This window comes from Lepidochelys kempii, chromosome 7 (genome assembly GCF_965140285.1).
Source record: "Lepidochelys kempii isolate rLepKem1 chromosome 7, rLepKem1.hap1, whole genome shotgun sequence".
In the NCBI taxonomy this organism is placed as follows: domain Eukaryota; kingdom Metazoa; phylum Chordata; order Testudines; family Cheloniidae; genus Lepidochelys; species Lepidochelys kempii.
The window spans coordinates 71,670,560-71,691,339 of record NC_136386.1 but is presented as its reverse complement, the minus strand read 5'-3'; the positions used below and the strand labels follow the sequence as shown (position 1 = coordinate 71,691,339).

Below are 20,780 nucleotides of genomic sequence, written 5' to 3'. Positions count from 1 at the left end.
CTTAATAAGCTTGGCTGAGATTCACTCTGTCGTCTCCTAGGTTTTATGGTAATACTTTAGTAACAAGAAGTAAACAATGCTTTCCAAAGTTTTTTTTATATGGGGTTACATTTTCTTCTCCAGTGCTTATTAATTCCACAGTTTATTGTACAAATATTTAACTATAACTGTTTAGTTCATCTTCTCTTACTTTCCAGTTTGTTTTATGTCGTTTTGTAGGCTTGACTAATAATTCTTAGTTGTAAAATATGGTTTTAAAATAAAATAATTGATTTTCAGAATACCCAGAGTTTTACCCATTAGTGAATTTTACTTCCCTGTGCACGTTTGGTCTTTTTACTATACTTGCCATATTTGAAAAGAAACCTGTATGACCAGTGATTAAATAAAGTCATATTACATGATCTCACCAAAAGATCCTATTCGTCAACTTTCAGAGTAGTAGCCGTGTTAGTCTGTATCTGCAAAAAGAACAGGAGTACTTGTGGCACCTTAGAGACTAACCAATTTATTTGAGCATAAGCTTTCGTGAACTACAGCTCACTTCATCGGACGCATTCAGTGCATTCATTTGTCAACTATAACATCTATACTGCACAGATGATGAGTGAAGGAGTGTCATAGGGTGGGCTGGCCATTTAAAGCGGGATTGTCTGGGGCTCATTACACAAGTTTTTATTATGCTCTCTTCAGGTGGTGAATGTTGAGGTTTCCTTTAAGAGCGAGCCTGCTTAGCTTGGGAGAAGGGATTTGCAGGGAGGAAGGCTCCTACAGGAGATTCACAGTAACAGGGAGACCTATAGGAAGGATCGCCTGTAGTAGAGACAGATGGGTTGCAGAAAGAGCTAGTAGGCTCTTTTCAGTGGGCCCAGGGAAGAGTTAGCGAGCCATGGAAGAGGCTGTGGGAAAGGCCCAAAGACAGGTTGATATAGGAAGTGTTCCAGGTAAGTAAACAAAGGGGACTGAGCAGGTGGCTTGCTGCTTGTAATGGGGTCCTTGGAGTAGAGCCTAGAGTAGGGAGGCCTGGGTTTCATTAGAGGAGGTGTGAACACATGAGGAATGAAGGCCAATGAGTCTGGCATTCGAACTGAAGACTCAATCAGAGGTGGCTGAATGATTGTTGTGTTGGATTTTTCATTTACCCCCTGGAGTGGACTTCATTATTTGGCTGGAGGGCGAAATCATTAAACAGCACTGGACTCTGCCTATCTAAGAGTGGGCCACTGAAGTGCCTGGAGACGGAGCAGGGAAACTGAGGCACAGAGCACTGACCAAACTGATCTTGTCACATGGAGTTCTTTTCAAAAATGATTGGGACTGTAAATGTCCCTTATTGACACATGCAACAAAATACATCTTGAATAGGGGATTTACTTAAAATTAATGCAAAATGAGTGATCCTCCCTCCAGAGACCAGCGAACCTCTTACAAAAGAAACATTGGCCAATACATTGGACCTATGCTCATGACCGAATCTCTTCTGCTTGATGCTACAATCCCACACTAGCTAATGCTGAGCTGTTCCATAAGGGTTAGCTTGTGCCTTGACCTACACTGCTATGCAGAAGAATAAGAACCCCCCTTATGCTCCTGCATAGGCTACTTGTACATTGTGCCTTGGCTCTGCCCACAGTGTGCCAGCTGCTGTAATTTCTGCTAGTATATACTCTAGTAGACCACTACCTCCCAGCAGGAAGGGAATTGTGCCTCACAAAGGTGCCTCTTGGGGTTGGGCCAAAAGGTACAATCTAGCTCTTATGTCTTGAAATTAAACCGTGGGTCTAACTTTCACACTTGGAGGCCTAGCTGAGGGTATCCAATTCTAATTTAAGGTACTCAACTCACTCGCAGGTGCTTAAATTCAAATCCTGCAGACCTAAGTCAGACGCAAAGGCCTGATCCACCTCCCATTGAAGTCAGTGGAAAGGCTCCCATGAACATCTGTGGCTATTGGTTCTAACCAAAATGTTCACCTCCCTTTCTGTGTAGGGGAGCATGGTCCTTATTCAGACAACATTCCCAAGTCCCCATGTGCTGGTTTTAGCACTCAGGGTAAACATTGTAAAAGGGAATTTTTCACTTTAAAAGCAGTCTGTGACACTTTCTCAGGGTATCCAGGAATGTGAGTCACCATGTTACCCCCTCTCCCTGCCTCCAGGGAAAGAGCCCTTTCTTGTAATAACTGGCTGTCAGCTCCCTGACACTGCCAGCCCTTTGGAAACTCAGGTGCTCTCATCGGGGCTCTGCTCTGCCCCTACTTTGCCTTGTTGGTTAACACTTGGCGTACCCCACCTCCTGAACGCCTCAGAAACATCCCTCTGTAGTACCCAGACTCCAGCGAGAAACTGCTGAATTGGAATTCATTTGCAAATTGGATACTATTAATTTAGGCTTAAATAGAGACTGGGAGTGGCTAAGTCATTATGCAAGGTAGCCTATTTCCCCTTGTTTTTTCCTAACCCCCCCACCCCTCGACGTTCTGGTTAAACTTGGATTTATGCTGGAAATGGCCCACCTTGATTATCATACACATTGTAAGGAGAGTGGTCAGTTTGGACGAGCTATTACCAGCAGGAGAGTGAGTTTGTGTGTGTGGTTTTTGGGGGAAAAAAAAAGGGGGGGGGAGAAAACCTGGATTTGTGCTGGAAATGGCCCACCTTGATTATCATACACATTGTAAAGAGAGTGGTCACTTTGGATGGGCTATTACCAGCAGGAGAGTGAGTTTGTGTGTGCGGGGGCGGAGGGTGAGAAAACCTGGATTTGTGCTGGAAATGGCCCAACTTGATTATCATACACATTGTAAGGAGAGTGATCACTTTAGATAAGCTATTACCAGCAGGAGAGTGGGGTGGGAGGAGGTATTGTTTCATGGTCTCTGTGCATATAATGTCTTCTACAGTTTCCACAGTATGCATCTGAAGAAGTGAGCTGTAGCTCACGAAAGCTTATGCTCAAATAAATTGGTTAGTCTCTAAGATGCCACAAGTCCTCCTTTTCTTTTTGCGAATACAGACTAACACGGCTGTTACTCTGAAACCAGACACTTAGTGTAATTACCATGAAAGGGGTCCCCCAAGAGATAGTGTACACACAGTTTGACTGGTACAACTCTCGATCAGGTGCTTTATGGCAACACAGCATTGTAGTCTACTTAAGGTAAAAACAAATCTAAGCGTATTCAAAAAGCTTAAGAGACGCTGTGAAAGAATAATGAGTGGAAACACAACTGGTTACATGTAGAAAATAAAACATAAAATGCACTCCTATGTCTACGCTTATTAAAGATTACCTCTTCTATTTTATAAAGTAGGATTCAATCTGTGAGGGAGTTTTCAGTCAAAACCAGGATCCAAGTTTTCATGAATATTTTCCCGCCCTACAAGGGGTTTCCTCAGCGAATAGGTAACAAAATGGCTTTATGTTTCTCCTTATGTTGCCCAAACTCATTGTTTTTACCCTAGAGTCAGGATGGCACCCCACGGTTTGTTCTCGAGTATGCTGCCTCCATGTTGTCTTCACAGCTTCATGTTGATTTGAAATGCAATTGTAGCGGCCATTGTGTTTTCAAGTAAGATGCTTAATCTTAATGAACCTAAACATGTGAATATACATCCCATTCTCTGGCAAAACCAGCTCTTTACACCTTGATACAAACTATTAAGGATGCATTTTCAGGAGATATACATGCCTTTTTAAATGTAATCAGTACATACGATATAGTAACAATAATGTTAATGGCCAGCATGATCCTGGCTTTCATTTAAGATCTCATGCAACATCCTTTATAGATAAATACTATGACAGAACTGTGTTAGGTAGCGTGAATTTGTCAGGCCTGATAGGAGCTGCTGTTATAAAGTGAACCGTTTGCCAGTTAGTTTTGAGGGGTTCTTACTTCATTCCCCTTGTACAATGATGCAGTAGAGTTAGCCACTGGCTGTTGGTTCATAACCCTCTTGTCTGGCGAAGGCATCTGCTACTACATTCTCTTCCCTTAACGTACAGAATTTCCATGTCCTATTCGTGGAGAGTGATGCTCCAGGGTAACAGTGTGAAATTGGTACCACTGATTCCATGGAGAATGGTCTGTCCGGACCCTAAATTTTCTCTTAACTACATAGGCCCTTAATTGATTGACTGCCCACACCAAAGCATAACAGTCTTTTTCTATGACTGTCTAATTCTGTTCAGTGGATGTCTGTTTCTTACTCAAGAGAGCAATGGGCTGCTCTTTGTTATTGCCCACTGACTGCATTAGCACAGCCCCCCAACCAATGTCTGAGGCATCAGTACACAGTTCAAACATTTTGTCAAAATTTGGCCTCGCTAGAACAGGTTTTCTGACAGGCTTTTTTTTTACCTTATCAAAACCCTCCTGGCACACCTTTGTCCATACTATTTAATTTGGCTTCATTTCTTTGCACAAGTCTGTGTTAGCAATGTCACTAAAACCAGGTACAAATTGGTGGTAATATTCACCAAACCTATGAAAGACTGGTTAACAATAGGTTCCATCTTCAAGGGAGCAGGAGAAATTTGACCACCCCCCGTACCAATGTCCTAAGTAAGGAACTTTGGCAGCTCCTATTTTACATTTTGATACCCTTACAGTAAGACCTGCATCTTTGAGTATTGGTAGCACAATTCCCAAGTGTTTTTTATGATCTGACCAATCATTGCAAAATATTGCAATATATATATATATACTATATAAGCCTGTGCAATTTTCATTGTTATGCATTTAACACTTGATCGAGAGGTGGCCCCTGCATTAATTAACCCAAAAGGTAAGAACTCAAAGTCCCTATCAGTAATGAACAAGGATTTTCTCGGTGCTTCTCTGTCTGAAGGTATTTGCCAATAGTCTTTAATCAAGGTCACAGTACTTGAGGTATTTTTGCATTGCCTAAAGCATCTAACATGTCAACAATTCTGGGCCTGGGATAGGTGTCAAGTACTGTGACAGCGTAAAGTTTTATATACTCAACACAAAACCTTATAGTCCTGTCTCTCTTCAGAACCATAAGAAGTGGTGAGATCCATGAACTGACAGACCCTTTAATTATCCCAATTTCCAGTATGCTACATATTTCTTTACAAATTCGCTGCTGTACTTGGTCAGGTGTTCGCTAAACCCTGCTAAGGGCAGGCTCTGGTCCCACAGTGTCAATCTTATGAGTGAAACCCGGCATGCTAGAGAAAAGCTGCTTGTGGCAATGCAGCACTGCCAAAATTTCTGCCCTTTTCATCAGTTAACTCTTTGGATGGTAGCCTCTCAGTGCCAACAGACTCTCTGTTGTTATGCTACTGTGGGAAATGTAGGTGATATTAGTGTAGGAAGTTACAGGAAATAATACAGGTACAGAGGGATATATATAGAAGATACATACGACAGACCACTTCTAAACCATTTATCATGTTCCACTTTGAGACAGGTGAAATAGTAATAAACACTGAGTAAAGTCCTGTAACTCATGCCTACGTCATTAAAAAAGAATAATTTAAAAAAATCCATCTTTTTAATAAATAAACCAGTTTTGTGAAACTGGACTTCCACACCCACCTATCATCACAAGTACATAGGCAGTGGGGTTCCAAATATAATTACATAATAGTAGTAATTTCATTTCTGTATCAAAATTTGCTCAGTTTCTGCATAAAGAGCTGTTTTTTTTTTTCTAGCTGCCAGGTCTGCCTTTTAGAATTCAGCTAGCTTTTCAAAGCCCTTTGCCCTTCTATTTATCACCCGCAGAAAAGGTTCTGCAACATGAAGCTTAACCTGCAAATTTGGCTGTTGTCAGGGAGCAGAAGAGAACCACTTTCCTATGAATGGTGCTGCAGAATTAACCCTTTCCTCCCCCAACTTCATTTTTGTGATCAAAGAAAACTGTCTGACTTGCAGATGCACAAAGGACAACCACCATGTTGCCTTTTTGTAGTCTCCTAAAACTTAAGCTAAAAGCAGCAAAAAATACGAAAGATGCCACTGCCAAGAGAAACAGAAAACACTGATGCCATAATCATTGGGTACCTTTTATGGATTTTATTGATAAAAACATCTGGAATACAGTGTAACTGGTAAGAAGACCTGTATTCATTGGAAAAAAAAGTCTCACAATATATAATAAAACATCTTTTTCTCCTTAAATGTTTCTTTAAGACTATTATCTTATAATTCCTGTTAAGTCTCATTTAATTAAATGGTCCTTACAGGGCTTCATCATATTAGCATGAACAATAAATACTGCCATAAATACATCTTCATGAAGATAGGGGTCCAGACAATAGTTATAAGTTTTTGGTACTTTATGAAATGTTGTATAAACAGATGCAGAAATATAACAAATGAAATGTACAGATCATTACTTCAAGTCATCACAGACATTTGTGCACCAATACAGAGTACTCCTCCCTGTGCGGTTATGAAGTTACCTCACTATTCCTGGGGGGTAGGGCCTGGACTCTACAGTAGACCTGTGCAAACGCTGTTCACTGTTGTTTAGTAAATGGTGTCCCAAAGAAGGTGAACATTTAGGCAAAAATTGAAGAAGTGTGTGGAGATGTTAGGGTTGCAATCGGCCAGAACATGGAGCCAGATCCTCAGCTAGTATAACTGTCCTTGCTCCTCTTAACCTAGGCTGTTTTACACCAGCTGATGAACTGGGCCTTCAAGTGTAGCCAGAACCCAAAGAACAAGAGCAAACAATACACTGTTGTGCGTTATGCCAGATAACAAAGATGAGGAAATGAAAGAACCAGGGGAAAAGTTGCCATCAGCAACAGCGGCAATAGTAACCAGGCCTGAATAGAAAAAAAAATATATATATATATATCAAAAATAGGCTTGCCACCTGAGAGAGAATTTTGCCTGTAGTGTTTTGTGCTATGAGTCTCAGTCATCACCACTGTTACAAGCCACTATTTCTTTTAAAATATGCCTCATTTCTATAAATTTGCCTACTGGGGAATAGCAAAAGCCCAATTAAATTCTGTTTTAAGTAAGTGTTTCAAAGTTACATTTTCCCTATTCAACCATTCTTTGCACAGTTCTACTGCACAGCAAATGCTTCTTAATTGTTTTGCATAATAAAACATCCACACTGGTGTTAGGATATAAATATTCAGGCCTGTCTGTAAAGGCCTATACTCTAAGATTTTAGGTGTATTCTTATCACTTAGCTAGTTCTAGAGGTATAAAAGAGAGAATCAAAATCACTGTCTGACTGTATAAGGCCTTTTCTCACTATGGCAGTCTGAGGCCCTGTTCTTAGGCTAAGGCCTTTGGCTAAGCAGCAGAGGCAGCCATAAGCTGGGAAGCGAACGGTCACAGTCTCACATTCCAAACTAGTCACATTGAAAGAAGGTGCTATTGGGCTGTTAGGAATACAATCCTGTCCTGATAATGCCTATCGCCTCCAGAGAAAGGGAAGTGCCTAGAAAATGTAAAAGGAAACTTAATTTGATAGCATCCTGCCTGGCAAGAACTCACTTATCAATAGACACAGCTGGGAAACCCTTATGTCTTTATAGATGTAGTTGTGAAATCCTCATTTCTGTGTTGTTCTATCATTGTAGTCCCCATTTCCCTATTGTTTGTCTGTATAATCCCTGTCTGGTTCTGTGATTGTTTCTGTCTGCTGTATAATTAATTTTGTTGGGTGTAAATTGATTAAGGTGGTGGGATATAACTGGTTAAATAATCATGTTACAATACGTTAGGATTGGTTAGTGAAATTTCAGTAAAATGATTGGTTAAGGTATAGCTAAGCAGAACTCAAGTTTTACTATATAGTCTGCAGTCAATCAGGAAGTAAGGGGGGGAATGGGAACAGGGAATGGGGGTGGGGAATTGGAATCATGTTTTGCTAACAGGGGGGAATGGGAACAGGGAATGGGGGTGGGGAAATTGGAATCATGTTTTGCTAAGGAGGGGAATGGGAACAGGGACACAGGTAAGGCTCTGTGGTGTCAAAGCTGGGAAGGAGGACACTAAGGAAGGAAACTGGACTAATGCTTGCTGGAAGTTCACCCCAATAAACATTGAATTGTTTGCACCTTTGGACTTCAGGTATTGTTGCTCTCTGTTCATGCGAGAAGGACCAGGTGAAGGAATAAGCCCCCTAACAACTGGTATCACTTCATACTCCATAATCCTCATTTCTAGACTTCAATGAAGCAATCTCCCCACACTCTTCAATGTAAGAATTCAAAAAGAAATAGCTCCAGTAATTAGTACACTGGTGGCTGTAAACAATTGCTTTTCAGGTAGATAGGCAGAAATCCTAGCTTTTGTTGCTATTTTAGGTATCCGAGTGGTAGCCATGTTAGTCTGTATTAGCAAAAACAACGAGGAGTCCTTGTGGCATGATTAGGGGACTGGAACACATGACTTATGAGGAGAGGCTGAGGGAACTGGGATTGTTTAGTCTGCAGAAGAGAAGAATGAGGGGGGATTTGATAGCTGCTTTCAGCTACCTGAAAGGGGGCTCCAAAGAGGATAGATCTAGACTGTTCTCAGTAGTAGCAGATGACAGAATGAGGAGTAATGGTCTCAAGTTGCGGTGGGGGAGGTTTAGGTTGGATATTAGGAAAAACTTTTTCACTAGGAGGGTGGTGAAGCACTGGAATGCGTTACCTAGGGAGGTGATGGAATCTCCTTCCTTAGAAGTTTTTAAGGTCAGGCTTGACAAAGCCCTGGCTGGTATGATTTAGTTGGGGTTTGGTCCTGCTTTGTGCAGAGGATTGGACTAGATGACCTCCTGAGGTCCCTGATATTCTATGATTCTATGATTAATTGAATTGGCCTCTTTAGGCCTCCCCCCCCCACTTGGTAAGGCAACTCCCATCTTTTCACGTGATGTAATATTTATACTGCTCACTGTATTTTTCACTCCATGCATCTGATGAAGTGGATTTTAGCCCACAAAAGTTTATGCCCAAATACATTTGTTAGTCTCTACGGTGTCACAAGGACTCCTCATTGTTTTTATATAAGATATGACTCTCCAGCCTCTTACACCAGTTTTAGATCAGCATCGCTCTAGGGATATAATGGAATAGAGATTCAGGCCCATTGTCCTAAACTACTATGTACGTCATTGTGCAATTTCTCACAGTATATTGTATACCTATCTCTAGCCCTTTGGAAATATCACTTGCCTCAACTCAAAAAGTGAAATATAAAATATTCCCTCCTTTTATGAGAAATGTATCCAGAAATTAGTAGAAGTAGTAATAGTTTGGAGCCTTCATAATGTGGATGGAACTGCTTCTCTGCCTGCCAGTCTAAACCAGGCATTAGCCAATGGAATCACACTGGTGTACATGGGTGGAAATCACAGCCAAGATTTATCATGTATTTGCAAGGGAATTGGTTAAACTGGCTCTAAATGCATTTCAAAAGGGTTTTCTGTGCCACTGCTTTCTTTGGTTATCGTGCACATCTACGACCGTGAGCTTCAGCCAAAGCATCTGACATAGTATGTATCTTTTCTAGCATGGAGCCAGATCGACCCAAAGGGAATAGTTTGAAAGCGAAGCTAAGTCTCATTGTACTTGCTTGCACCAAACCGTCAAACCTACAACTCAGTGACTTCAAATGGCTATTTCACAAAGGTCTGACGCTTAGTGCGACAGGCCTCATTGTGCTGCTGCAAAGAATACGTGGCTTTAAACAGGGCCTAAAAGCAGGCAGCAAAATGTGGTTATAGGAATAGCCTACTGAAGATTACACATTCACTTATAATTCTTGGTACTGCTGCCAAGAACCAATACATGATTGTGGGCCAAGATTTTTTACAATTATTTGAGGCTCTAGTTTAGGGAACTCATTCCAATCCTTTTAGGGACTGTGGGAGTTCAGATGCAGGCTGCAAGCCATGCTGTTTTTGAGCTGATGGTGTGGGAGAGATGTGGGCAGACAGGAGGAAACATATAGCGAACCACAGTGCTCTATGACACCATCTGTTGAGTCATTTCAGGAGTGGCATAGACATTACCCTAGGGCAGATGGCTCAGCTCACCTTCCCTGATGGAGAAAATGTGATGCAATAGGCAGTCATACAGGGATGACAGATGTAGAGAAAAGAGACTATCTGATGGTTTAGGGATAAAGGAGTTAAGGAGGGATCCATGGATCCAGGAACTAGGTCAGATCCAGCAGGTCTATAGGTCAGTAGCAGATGCAATATAATCCAACAAAATAGTAGGCTAGAAGAGAGATGGTTATTCAGAATACTTCACCTTCTTCTGGCTTGGGGTTGCCACCCTCCTGATTTTCATTGCATAGCCCTGTATGCTTCAATGACACCAAGAGGAGCCTGAAATATCTCTGGGCCAATGTAACGTAGAATCATAGAATATCAGGGTTGGAAGGGACCTCAGGAGGTCATCTAGTCCAACCCCCTGCTCAAAGCAGGACCAATCCCCAACTAAATCATCCCAGCCAGGGCTTTGTCAAGCCTGACCTTAGAGACCTAGATTCCACCACCTCACTGTGCTGTTTGTGTCATAGAATTAGCACACTGTGGTACAATCTCCCACATAATGCCTGTGTCCGGGAGGGCAAAGTTTTAAAAGTGTCACCTTTGGCCTCATCCTTGGAGTGGGAAACAAGGTGCTACACTCAGTAGTACGGGCCAGCTGCTTTTGACAAACAGGTGAGGCAAAGGCACTGTTAACCTGCCTTAACCATCGAGTTAAACTGCAGTTACAGCTGCTTTGCTGGATTGATACAAAGCAGGCAGATGGTACTTCAATGTCAGTTCAGGAATACAGAAAAACAGCTTTACCTGCTCCCTTCTGTATTGTTAATTTCACCCATTCAGAAATGAGTAAAGAGCTTTCCTTTAACAATATTAATGAATGAGGGTAACCCTAGGTTAGACCCTTTATTGCTACGCTACAAACTGCAGGAAAAAACTAGGTGCTTCAGATGCAAATGAGAGTAGCCTTTTAACTGCAGCATAATTAGGACAGTAATGTTTTGTGCCAAAATGGAAACGGTCACCTGACAGCCCCCTACATTAGTCCATGATATACAATGAAACATGTCACACCACGCCAACATTCTATGCTAGAAAGACTTTCCCAAGATCTAGGTAAAGGATTTTTTTTTTTTTAAAGACACGTTCCTGACTGATGGACCCAACTTCCAGGAGGCTGCTTTCACTTTTCCCGCCTATTTTCTTGCTCAGTTTTTACATTTCAGTCTTCCTGCTTTAATCACCTCTTGCTTCTCCCTTATTCTCCACCATTGTGGGGTGCCCTACCTGCAGGGAGCAGCACTGAATTAGCACTAACCCCACCTCTTGCAGGTGCTACAGTTTCCATATTTGGACCTATTACCAACTGTTTTTGGAAAGAATGAGTGGGACTTTCCTTTTCTTTTTGGCAGGGATGTTTGGCTGGGAAATGGAGGAAAGCATTATGTCAAAGCTGCTCTGGCAAAATCCAGTGTAAGCTGCATGAAAAGGAAAAACTTCTCAAAGCCTGTCTGTTCATATCTAGGATCAAGGATACTTAAGTCCTAAGCGCATCACTTCACAAGCTGTTGCAAAATGTGGAGTATACCTAAGAGTGTTAGTATCCATTTATAATTTATTTACTCAGAGACTAACAGCTTGCCTAAATTAAAAAAAATGACCTCCTATACTGATATGCTGCTGTTTCTACAAGAAGGTCAACATTTTCAAGTGTGGTGTGATTTTAAATGCCCAGTTTTAGGCACCGTGGCGGCTATCTTCCAGCCCTGATAAGGATTGACATCAACGGGCGTTAGGGGTGCATAGCTCCTCTGACAATCATGTCTCTTGAAAGAGTCTCAAGTTGGACACCCCTAAAATCACTGGCCCCTCCTGAAAATTATGGCCTACATCAGGACAATTAGCACCTTGGTCAAACAGTGCAGGGAGGAAACTAGTTTTTAGAAATGATCTGAATACAATTCTAGCAACTGACACCAATATTATATGTGAACTAATTCCATTGCAAAATATATTAGCATGTAATACTTGTGAAAAGTAACAGGTGACTGTAGCAGTGGGGAACTGCTTTTAGTTCCTTTTGTATTGAAAGAAATGGAAAAGATCAATCACACCATGCACCTCTCTCCATATACTGCATGGCTATGTGATCTCTATGAGTGGCTGCTACAGATGCACTAGAAATGGGGGTTGTTACTGGCTATGTTCCTCTTTTCAAACTTCTGTTTGAGCTCTGAGACCAGGGCATTATGGGTGCTGCTGGGGCCCTTTTTCTTCCCCTGCTTGTTTATAAACTTGGGGTTTAGGGAGCCTGACACTGTGGTCACTCTCCACTCAGTGGTATTTATCTTGGGTGCTAAAACTGGGGAAGGGGGCAGGGCTGGGGCAGTAGGTGGCAGAGAGGGCACCTGGACATTATTGTTGCTGTTCTCATTCTGCAGACTCTTTGTGTCATCCTCAATGGCAAACTTCTCGGCAGGATTGCTGGACAACTTGAATTTCAGCCACTCCATCCTGACCGTCCTGGGTTGATGGATCTGTCTCTTTTTTATGATCCGTCTCACCGGCATGATTTTGTTGGATCTCTTATTGCGCCAGAACATGGCAGTAGAGATCATGATTGTGATCACCACCATTACGCCCATGACACCAGCTAGCACTCCTAAGGCTTTCATGGGGTTATCTTTAGTGTGCATCAAAAAGGCGGCCATTGGCCCTTTGTGAAGAGTCTGTAAAAGAGTACAAAGAGAACATGTGACTTACTCTATGGGACAGACAGAGATTCTATAATTTCATTTGTCCAAAATATGTAACAATGAGGGTGGACCAAGATAAGTTGTCTTTTTGTAAAAAAATAAATAAATAACCAATTTGATTATTTTACATTTGAATTTGGGTCATTTAGATTTGATACCAAACTGGAGAAAAAGAAATCCCTATAGTATTGTACTGTAACAGCCAAACACTGACGCTTACAGTGGTGTTACTGCAATGATTTGGATCAATCCTGTGTGATAGTGGAGTATTTAAGAGAAGAATTAGTTCTGCAACAGACAGCTGAACTGTTATGCTGTAGTTTAGAATTAATTTCAAGGAAGGAACAATACTGTTGAATCCCAATAGAAATGTACAAGTGGGACATAATCTTTTGAGAAGAGCTGCACATGGTACAGTTTACGGGACTGTGACTGAATATGGCATTAAAGATATTTTGAGGCAACCACATTTTTTTTATTGCAATGCACACAATAAGTCTCTAGCAGATCTGTGTTGCATTTTGTTTTCTAGTACTCTTTTACAGACATAACAAAACGGTTTGAGGTAATGGACCTGAGTAGAACAAGATGTTTGTTTTAAAAAAAACTAAATAAGAGCTAATGTGCACTATATATGGCATATTAAGGACAAATGAATGAACAGTTCATTTCACAGCTTAGCACACTCAGTGCTTTGGAGGTCCCCGTATAATTTTTCGGATTTTGCCCTGAGGATGAAGTCGGGATCTTTTCACACTTTTCCAGTAGGTGATGGTGGAGATCACCATTGTTACAGAAATGGTGGAAAGGACGCCACTCATGCAAATTCCAAATATTGTCCATGGACGCTTCTTGAGGCCTAAAATATAGGATTTTACCCTTGACTTGATCTGGAAATGTCAAAAATAAGAGAACTTATCAACCTGTGCGCCATTATATTCCAAAGAAACTGGCAATTTGTAAATATGGGCATAGCACTCTGGAGACACATGATGCCTAATTTTAGGTAACCATGTTTGATGTAAATCTTTATCCTACATACAAGCTAAAATAAAAATTGCCAACTGTGTGAACTAATCCTACATTTTGCCCATCCCTCACCAGCTCCACAGCCATGAGAACTGTAGTAGATGATGAACACAAAAGATTCTTATCCACTGTCTTAGAGCAGTCAGATTATTTCCCACACCTCCATTGTTCATGTTCTCCCCTAGCACATGTTCATGGGAGAGCGTCATGCAATTGGTGATTCATGTGATTTGAATGATCCCCAGCGCCTTGACAATACTTACATCTGCGTAGAGTGAGGGCTTACTGAGTGTCCTCACAGGCCTAACAAAGTAAGAACACTGCTCCTTGGAATGAGGGTCTGAGTTGCCCATAGACATACAAGCATCTACATCATATACAAACTCATGGAACAAAAACAGACTAGGCTCTCCTTCATATCATTCTACACAAGCTAGAAAGCTTCACATCGGTGCACACACAAAATGAAATTCCCTTTAGAATGACCAGGAGTGGTGGATGTGTGAGGTAAAGTATCACATATGGAAAAACATCAAGAAAATTAGCTTTAGCATGCAAGTGGCCATATTAATCTGATATGGCACACTCATGTTCTTTTAATTAAAGCCTTACCCAGCTATGGGAAAGGACAGGAATAAAAAGCCTGGTACATCACAGTAATATATCTTCACCATACACACTGTTCAAATATGAAACTTAAGAGACTACTAATAATACCTTTTTGCAGTGTAGTTGTAACTGGGTTAGTCTCAAGACATTGGAGAGACGAAGTGGGTGAGGTAATATCTTTTACTGGATCAACTTCAGTGACCTGAAGAAGAGCTCTGTGTAAGCTCAGAAGCTTGTCTCTTTCCCCAACACAAGTTGGTCCCATAAAAGATATCACCTCACCCACTATATCTCCCTGTTAATACTACTTACCGTTTGAGACTTGTGAAGGTGACTCAAGCCGAAACTGTCATTGGCAGACATATAGGCAATGCCACTATTTCTAAAACACTAAGGCAGTGCAAGCATCATCAGCACAACAGGTAGTAGGCAAAGGTAGGTAATAACTAAAGAATAGAAGTGGGTCTTAACAGCTTATTTATTCTTTTCAACGTAAACCTTGTTCCAGGCTTGGGCTTTCCATTCTTCAAAATTATTATAAACCTCTTAGCAACCTCGAAACTTTTGCCATGTTTCATCAGCCCTATAATTATTCACAGCTCCTCACTGGCTAGTTTTCTCATTGTAACTGTGAAAATCACAGCAGTAGACATCAAAGAATCTTCTCCTGTTAAAATTGGTGTTTTAATTCCTTTGATGTGCTGTGAAATGATTGTTAAGGGCTAGCTTCCTTCCTACTTAAACTAGAGAAGACTGGGCTATTTAAACATGCAAAACAATTCACGTTTGTGAAAATACTACCGAAGCTTTTGGGACTAGCATTATTTAATTTCTGTGTATGAATATATTTAATGTGTACAAGCTGAATTGAAGATCTCAAACATACAGCACCATATTATTGCTTAATATTCATAACTGAAGAAATTACAGAGAAGTAATATTTTTCATATCCATTCCTATGTGCTGATCTACAAAGTATTAAAAAGCTGGCCAGTTTTCATTGGCCAATTCATTTCATTTCCAGTATAACAACTTGGGGATGTTTCATGTTTAATAATCCTATCTGAGCTGGATAGGTCTGAGGCCAAAATGTTCAAACTCCAGGGCTTAAATGCTTCCTGACCTTCCCCTTGGGGTTATGTATTTCCATACCACTCCCAAGGTTGGCCTGTATGTTAATCACACAAACTGGGCCAGAGTGCTTATGCAAATCAGGCACCCGCAACTGATTATATAAGTGGTTAAACGCCCAACTATTACAGTCATGCCATTTTGATTTGGCTGAGAATTCCATGTCAGTATATTTTTACATGTTGTTTTATACACGTATCCTGTAAATGTCCTGATATTGGCAAAATGTGTATGTTACATATGAGAGTGGCAAAATGTATAATATTTTCAATATGAAATTAGAAAAATCCATCTTCTCATATGTACTTTAAATCATGCAGATTATGAAGAATATAACAAATACATCGGAAAGAAACTCTTTTCAATATAGGCTGAATCTGATTAAACCAGTGATGTTTTAGTTTTGGCATAAAGCAAGCTATTATAAATATAAATGCTCTGAACAGGCCCCAAATTCAGTGAGATGGGAAGACAGTTCAAGGGAGCTGAATTCTGAATCTTCTAACATGAACGGTTGTGTATTTGAATTTAATAATGGTTTGAGATTGTCAAATAGGCTCAAATAGAATTATTTAATCAAAGATTATTAATCAAAGATTAATACTGCACTATACAGAATACAGAAAGAAGACATAGATGGTGAAGGGAGGGTAGTGTGGTCCCTTTTGCTGTAGCTACCTTCTACTGACAGGGTTCAGTCTCAATCTAACTCCCCAAACCTCTGTCCTTTCATAGGGTGTGAGACAAAGAAACTCCTTTTTGGAGGGAAAATACTTTCCCATTATTAATTTTTATCATGTGTTCTGTTTTCCTAATTAGTGATGAAATTTCTTTTATAAACCTCAGTTTATCTGACTGATGAGTAAAAAAGGAATCTCTAACCCACTCATTATTACCAACTGCTGTGAAATCAACAGTTCTTAATGAGTTAAAAGCAACTTTCTGTGGGTTACTGGTTCAACCATTTCAGAACTCTTCTGTAAAAAAAATTATTCCATATTCATCACCCAGTCCCTTACAGAAAACATCTGCCGTAACAAATATCCCTTATCAATCACCCAGTTTTATTGATAACATACTTTTCTGTAGATACTTTTATTAGTTTGAGGGGGGTCTCTTCCCTGGACACCAATATTCCACAGACTTGGAGATGCTGAGGATAATTAGATACAGCCCAGCACTCAATCAGATAAAAATTCCTGAGTACAGGTCACTGACAAGTTAAGAGCTAATGCTGTGGGCCTGAAAATTTAAACACACTCTTAGCTAATATAAAGATACTAGGATAATAGTTAATATGCAAATTAATTTAACATACAAGAAAAAGTGGTCTAAAAAGGTTAATATTTACTAACAGAACTCAAGGCTATATTGCCATGCAGACAGAATCTAATCAATTTCATCTTTAAGCTGTATCCCTCTGGAACAGCTCTGTTCTGCTAACATGGATAGTGCTGGCTGATCCCATTTATTCATGACTTTCAGATAATACAGAGATGAGCCCAAGCAGCAAAATTTACATCTGGATCCAAACTTCCCCATGGTAAAACACTATCAGAAAGGTGGAAGTGTATCAGGGATCAACATTGAGTGCTTTCTTGTTTAGCCTCATGCTGGGTACACACACAAGGTGCATACCTTAGTGCATGCTGTTCACAGATGATAGAATTCAGTGAGGAGAAAGATAGTCTAGCAGAGGATTCTTAATAAATGTAGATATGTGTTGGACAAACACAGGCTCAAACTAAGCAGAGGAAGAACAGAGTATATGGTATGTTATTTTAATATTGTGAACACTGAAGAATTATCCATGAAACTAGCTGGGCAGACAATATCAAAACCACAAAGTTTTCAAGTATCTAGAAGTATGGGTTCCAGAATCTGGGGAAAATAGAGGACCAACTTAGAGCTAGGATAATAAATGCCTGGCTCAAATGGAGACAGATAAGTGGTGTAGTATGGAACAGTAGGATACGGGTAAGATTCAAAGGGAAAGTCTTTAAAATGGTGGTTCATACTTTTTTAATGCATGGCACTGAATGTTGGGAAACCAAGAAGAAACAAGAGCAAATGATCTATTCCATAGAAATGCAATATTGAGATGGATGTGTGGTTTAAGAAAGATCATGTAAGGAATGTGTACGTTTGAGACATGCTCAAAAGAACATCCAGAAAGGAAAAAATGAGGGAATGTGTCATTTCAGATGGTTTGGTCAAGTCAAGTGGAGTCCTGACAACTATGTGGGCAAGAGAGTCCAACCAATCAAGACTGAAGGGAAAAGATAGAGGCCAAGCCCAGAAGAAGTGGTGGGATGTCATAAACAAAAATATATTAGCATGAGGAATGACAGAAGACATGGCATTGAATGAGCACTTCAGCGGGAGTGGACTAATGGAGTGGACCCCATTTGATGGGATTAATGTACGAAGGAAGAATAAATAGCAACCTCTTCAGTATATATAATTTTTCTCCCTTTGTTGTTCCTATACTATGCAACCTTCAGTGTCATGCTACAGAATAGATTTTGACAAACACTCACAATTAATGGAACTCATTTCAGGTCATGTACTACTTAGCAGGGTTTATCTGACACTTAATTCATCAGGCTTTCATATACAGTTAAGTAACTCAGGGGTAGAATTTTTTCATGTGTGTGGAATTAAATGCACAGTGATACAGCGATGAATCTGAACAACAAAATTTACATCTGGATCCGAACTTCCCCAAAATTGTGGGGAGATCATATCTTGGGTTCTAGTTCAGACCCATCTCTATTTTAATAATGGGAACATTGCATCTACTGTCTTGCTCATCATGATGAAAACTCATAGGTGGATGAGGCATCACTGAGCTTCAATACAATTCCTTTGCCAATTTCCCCAGGCAATAGGATACATTCAAGATGTAGTAACTAGTCTTGTATAAAGATACTTAGCGTGTGTTATAAAGCACAAAGAAATAAAAGATAATGTGCCTTATGACAAATGAGTTGTTCAAGAGCAATCTCTCTACATGCCACTTTATAATAACCACTCGTCATTAAGCTATTTCCAAAGGACAATCTTATATAAGTGGCCTTTCCCAAAGGTAAGGGATCAATCCAGGTGAGAGAAATTGTCATATCACATATCACTCATTGATTGCTAGCCTCACCTTACATTTGTGGAAACTGATTTTAAGAACTTCTATATGAATACTAATGCTATAAATACATACCTCTTGTGGTAGGTTCTCTCTTTCCCTGATCATCCTGGTGTTAAAAAAAAAAAACTTTCTTAATTCCTATATAAAAATGTTTCTATTTTAAATTTCTACCTTATTACACCCTGTCTTGTCTCTCATGCCTAATGTGTATGCTTATCTCCTGTACTTTTTCATATTATCCATTATATATTTGTTCTGTCATCATCATCTATATTTCAGAAGTCTAAATAAATGCCCAAGCTGCTGAATGCCCAAATATACCACTGGTTTTAGGAGTCTAAATATGGACTTATGCCCAGTACTGCAAAGAGCTGTGTCCAAATAGCCCCATAAACCTGCAGAGTCCCAGTGAAGTCAATGGGGTTCTGTGTGTATGCAGGGATCTATCCATGTGGAACACCCTAGAGAACTGGAGCGTTAGGTGCTTAGCTTTAGTCACTCACATTTGAAAATATTGGCCCTAGAGAATAAATTTTAAGCAGGACATAATGGAAAAAAAAGGAAAACAGTTGCTTCTTCAACATATGTTTCTTATTCTGTCGAGCAAGGGTAGGAGATAAAGAAAAGCATTGGGCACCAATCAACACCAATTTCCACCAAACCAGACTCAGTTAAATTAAACAGCTTCTGGATTTTTTTTATTGTTGTATTATTCCAAGAGCAAAAGGCCTTTTTGATGTGCTCTACTGATGCACTTAGCCTCAAGGCATCTATCACGAAGGGCACAGCCCTGCACTAATTGCAATGGTAAATGTTAATCAGAAAAATATGCCTGTTTAATTACTCAGTGTGATTAACACTGTGAGAAACCTCTAGTTATGCTGTTAGAAAAGCTCTGCATCCAGAAGGGAGTAGTTAAAAAAAAGTCACTATACAGCACTGTAACCCACAGAGATGGTGCATGCACAGAGAAGAGAGAAAAGACACATTCACCTATAGCCAGTGTGTGGTTGGTGCATGATCCTAACAAAAGACTGTTTCTTCCACACGGTTAAGATTGTGTTGTCCAGACTAGATTTTGGATGCTATACGGACTCTTTTCCAGCACTTATGACCTCAGACAAAAGAGAGACAACCCAGATGAACTCTTCAGTGTGCTAACAGGACAGAAACTTAGCAGAGGTGGTCATAAAAAAAAGAAGGAGAACCCATTCACAGCAGATTTTTGTATTTGGAAATTGAATCTCCCCCACAGGCTGAATCTGAGAGTATTTTTCGCAAGTAACTCTGGTCACCACTGAAAAACTACGAGTGATGTAAGAAGTGATCAAGCACTGTGCAAAGATTTTGTAGCTTCTGCCTGCGTGGGCTAATTATGAAGGTTGTTATAAAAGGTTGTCACAAGGAGGAGGGAGAAAAATTGTTCTTCTTAACCTCTGAGGATAGGACAAGAAGCAATGGGCTTAAATTGCAGCAAGGGCAGTTTAGTTTGGACATTAGGAAAAACTTCTTAACTGTCAGAGTGGTTAAGCACTGGAATAAATTGCCTAGGGAGGTTCTGGAATCTCCATCACTGGGGATTTTTAAGAGCAGGTTGGACAAACATCTGTCGGGGATGGTCTAGGTAATACTTAGGGTATGTCTATACTGCCTGCCGGTTCAGCGGGCAGCGATCGATCCAGCAAGGATTGATTTATCATGTCTAGTCTAGACATGATGAATCAACCCCAGAGCGCTCTCCTGTTGATTTCTGTACTACAGCTCCGTGAGAGGTGCAGGAGGAGTCGACAGGGGAGTGGCAGCAGTTGACTCACCGTGGTGAAGACACCACGGTAAGTCTATCTAAGTACGTTGACTTCAGCTTCGTTATTCATGTAGTTGAAGTTGCGTAACTTAGATCGATTTCCGCCCCCCCCCTCCCCCGAGTGTAGACCAGGGCTAAGTCCTGCCATGAGTGGAGGGGACTGGACTAAATGACCTCTCGAGGCGCCTTCCAGTTCCATGATACCTTATTGGAATATAGGGGACTGAAGTCCATAAATGCAATGCTAGGGGGATGGAACACTGAAAATCATTCTATCTGAAGTTGGACTGAATGGAGGATACACAGTATCAGCAGGTTGC

The 20,780-nt window shown here is 40.5% G+C and overlaps 1 protein-coding gene across 3 annotated transcripts in view; it reads right to left on the bottom strand.

The window, feature by feature from the left end:
* Window positions 1-6,120: 6,120 nt before the first annotated feature.
* The window catches only part of CDHR1 (cadherin related family member 1), a 60,959-nt gene continuing 46,299 nt past the window's right edge, over window positions 6,121-20,780 (bottom strand). For 2 of the 3 annotated variants that reach the window (XM_073353295.2, XM_073353294.2), the window contains one exon: window positions 6,121-12,715. In XM_073353295.2, coding sequence (XP_073209396.2) covers window positions 12,164-12,715 — 552 coding nt within the window. In that variant the 3' untranslated portion in view covers window positions 6,121-12,163. Of the gene's footprint in view, window positions 12,716-13,291; window positions 13,633-20,780 lie in introns of those variants that run through there. The other variant, XM_073353296.2, reaches the window with a different exon arrangement.